Source organism: Hyposmocoma kahamanoa, unplaced genomic scaffold, assembly GCF_003589595.1.
Source record: "Hyposmocoma kahamanoa isolate Upper Pololo Valley unplaced genomic scaffold, ASM358959v1 89, whole genome shotgun sequence".
Lineage (NCBI taxonomy): Eukaryota > Metazoa > Arthropoda > Insecta > Lepidoptera > Cosmopterigidae > Hyposmocoma > Hyposmocoma kahamanoa.
Genome location: NW_020654520.1, coordinates 1,573,317 through 1,575,569, shown reverse-complemented (window position 1 = coordinate 1,575,569; position 2,253 = coordinate 1,573,317). Strand labels below are relative to the sequence as shown.

Sequence of the window (2,253 nt, the reverse complement as noted above, 5' to 3'; positions counted from 1 at the left end):
TTATTATTATTATTATTATTATTGTATTCACACTTACATACTATCGTATTTCTTAGCTGTCAATCCTCTTACATTGTGACGACTATAGTAGTTACATGTTAATGTTGAGATGACCGATTATACATTACCGTGTGTATTACAAATTACTTATGCACCTATAGGTGTGTTTTCAGAAAAATAAATCATTTCACTTTATTTAAATTCCGCAACATGGCCAAGGGTCAAATGTAAATTGTATTCTTTCACGAGATCCTAAAAACCACTCCTTTTCAGAGCCCTGTCGCAACTCAAGTACTTCAGATTCCGCGGCGATGAAATATCACCCGTCAAGCACGTGTACCTGAAAAAAGAAGACCTGACTGACCGCCTGAAACACACGTACCTCCGGGACATAACCACATATTGCTTAGATAAAGGCGTCGCTATGACAGTGGCGGCTTATTTGAGAGATGTTGAATACAAATGTCCGGAGCCTTCGATAAGATTGGCGTCGAGCAGGAAACTGAACGATGATAACATTAAACTTATTTGTTCACTGTTAGATGAAGCTTATGAAATAGTTGGACCGAAACCAGATTTGCAGCCGGTATCTTAATTATTTACTATATTTTACGCTATTAAGGCGCCTTTAAATTAGACGCTTATGTAAGCGCCGCAGTGTCGCAACAGGCGTGCGTCAGTGGTGCTTCAGTAATGTTTATTTCGGTGGTTAAAAGGTAAAACTCACTACGTCCCATTTTGATCAAAAAGGGTTTTTTTGTTCAATCTTTGCTTCATGAGAATAATATTTACGGTAAGAAAAATTTTGTAAGTGCGCAGTGTTGTTCTTCATTATAAAACTCGATTTCGAAAAACATAAAATCTTAATTGTCTCCATTAGTCAATTTGGCTTTTAAGTAAGTTTTACCTTTACACCGACAATTTCACTAATTGTGGCTTCAAAAGCGCTGCATGTGCGCTTATAAATATTGTATGAAAATTATTAGTAGCACGGCGCCACTATAGCACTTCTATAAGCGTCTAATTTAAAGGCACCCTTATGCTGAATCGGCACAGTATTCGTTCTACTTATTATATAGAAACTTGACGCTTTACGCAAGAATTCTCAAAACGTGCGTAATTTACTTTAATAGTATTAAGCACGTTGACGTGCGTATTTCTTAGATAACTGTAAGGTTCAGTTTACACTGTACATAGCATAATGAACTTCATATCAATTGTGTAACGTAGAAACTAGATAGGATACGGTAGCTGCGGCAATTCGCAAGACTGCGAGGAATTTTCCAGAAGATGCGCGACCTGGAGGACTACCACGGAATACGAAGCAACGACCGTCGTTTTAGCTTCATATCGGATCGGAGGTTAGCACGAAACACGTACGAAAATGATTTGACACTTATGTCTTGACATTTCGGAGTAAGGACTTATCCTTACTCCGAAATGTCAATGACAGCCTTCGTATCGAATTTTGACATTACTTTCATCGTACTCGACATATGTAGTTCGTATGAGCCTACCTACCGCTTAACTGAGTCGGTTCCTGAGGTAGCTGCGCGGTGCGGGAGGAGGGACAGTTTATGTAACAGTTAGTCGCTCTACTAACTTATTTATCAATGTACTCGTAAATAAGTTAGTAGCAGTAGAGCTCCTTGTGAAAGAGTTCGTCCAGGGAAAACCTTCCACCTAACCTATTTCTGCCGCCAAGCAGTAATGTGAGCATTATGGCGTTCTGGTTTTGAAGGGTAGGGGTGCTAGTGAAATTACAGGCACATGGGACTTGTGAACATGTATCCTAGGGTGACTGGCGCAGTGGCAGTGCCCCTCGATCTTTGCGGTTTAAAGCTCTGAGTGGCACTGCAACTGTTATGAACTGGCGTGTCGCTTACCCCCAGACCCGCGTTATTCGTCCCTTGGTAATATTTCAAAAAATGTAAGATTTTTCTGACGATATTCAAAAACAGGTTGATTGAAAAAGGTGTCAAATGGCTTGTCCATTAACTTCAATTATCAATGAAATAGTTTTTTTTAAATTATAGTTTTAATAAAGTACAATTGACTAATTTGGTAGACACTTTTTTCATTGAACTTTTTATTGAATATCGTCAGAAAAATCTTGTTGAAATTACCCTGTGTGCAGCGCGATATAACTGTGACGTAAACTATCACTCCTCCCGCACCGCGCGGCTACCTCAGGAACCGACTCAGTTATGCGGTAGGTCGTAGTTTGTACGTTATACAATTTGACATAGAATT

At 39.3% G+C, this 2,253-nt stretch overlaps 1 protein-coding gene across 1 annotated transcript in view; it reads left to right on the top strand.

Moving 5' to 3' along the window:
• The window catches only part of LOC113236109 (serine palmitoyltransferase 1), a 19,563-nt gene extending 18,080 nt beyond the window's left edge, over positions 1–1,483 (top strand). Inside the window, exon 5 of the mRNA XM_026472100.1 lies at positions 276–1,483. Coding sequence (XP_026327885.1) covers positions 276–595 — 320 coding nt within the window. The 3' untranslated portion in view covers positions 596–1,483. The remainder of the gene's footprint in view (positions 1–275) is intronic.
• The last annotated feature ends 770 nt before the right edge of the window (positions 1,484–2,253 follow it).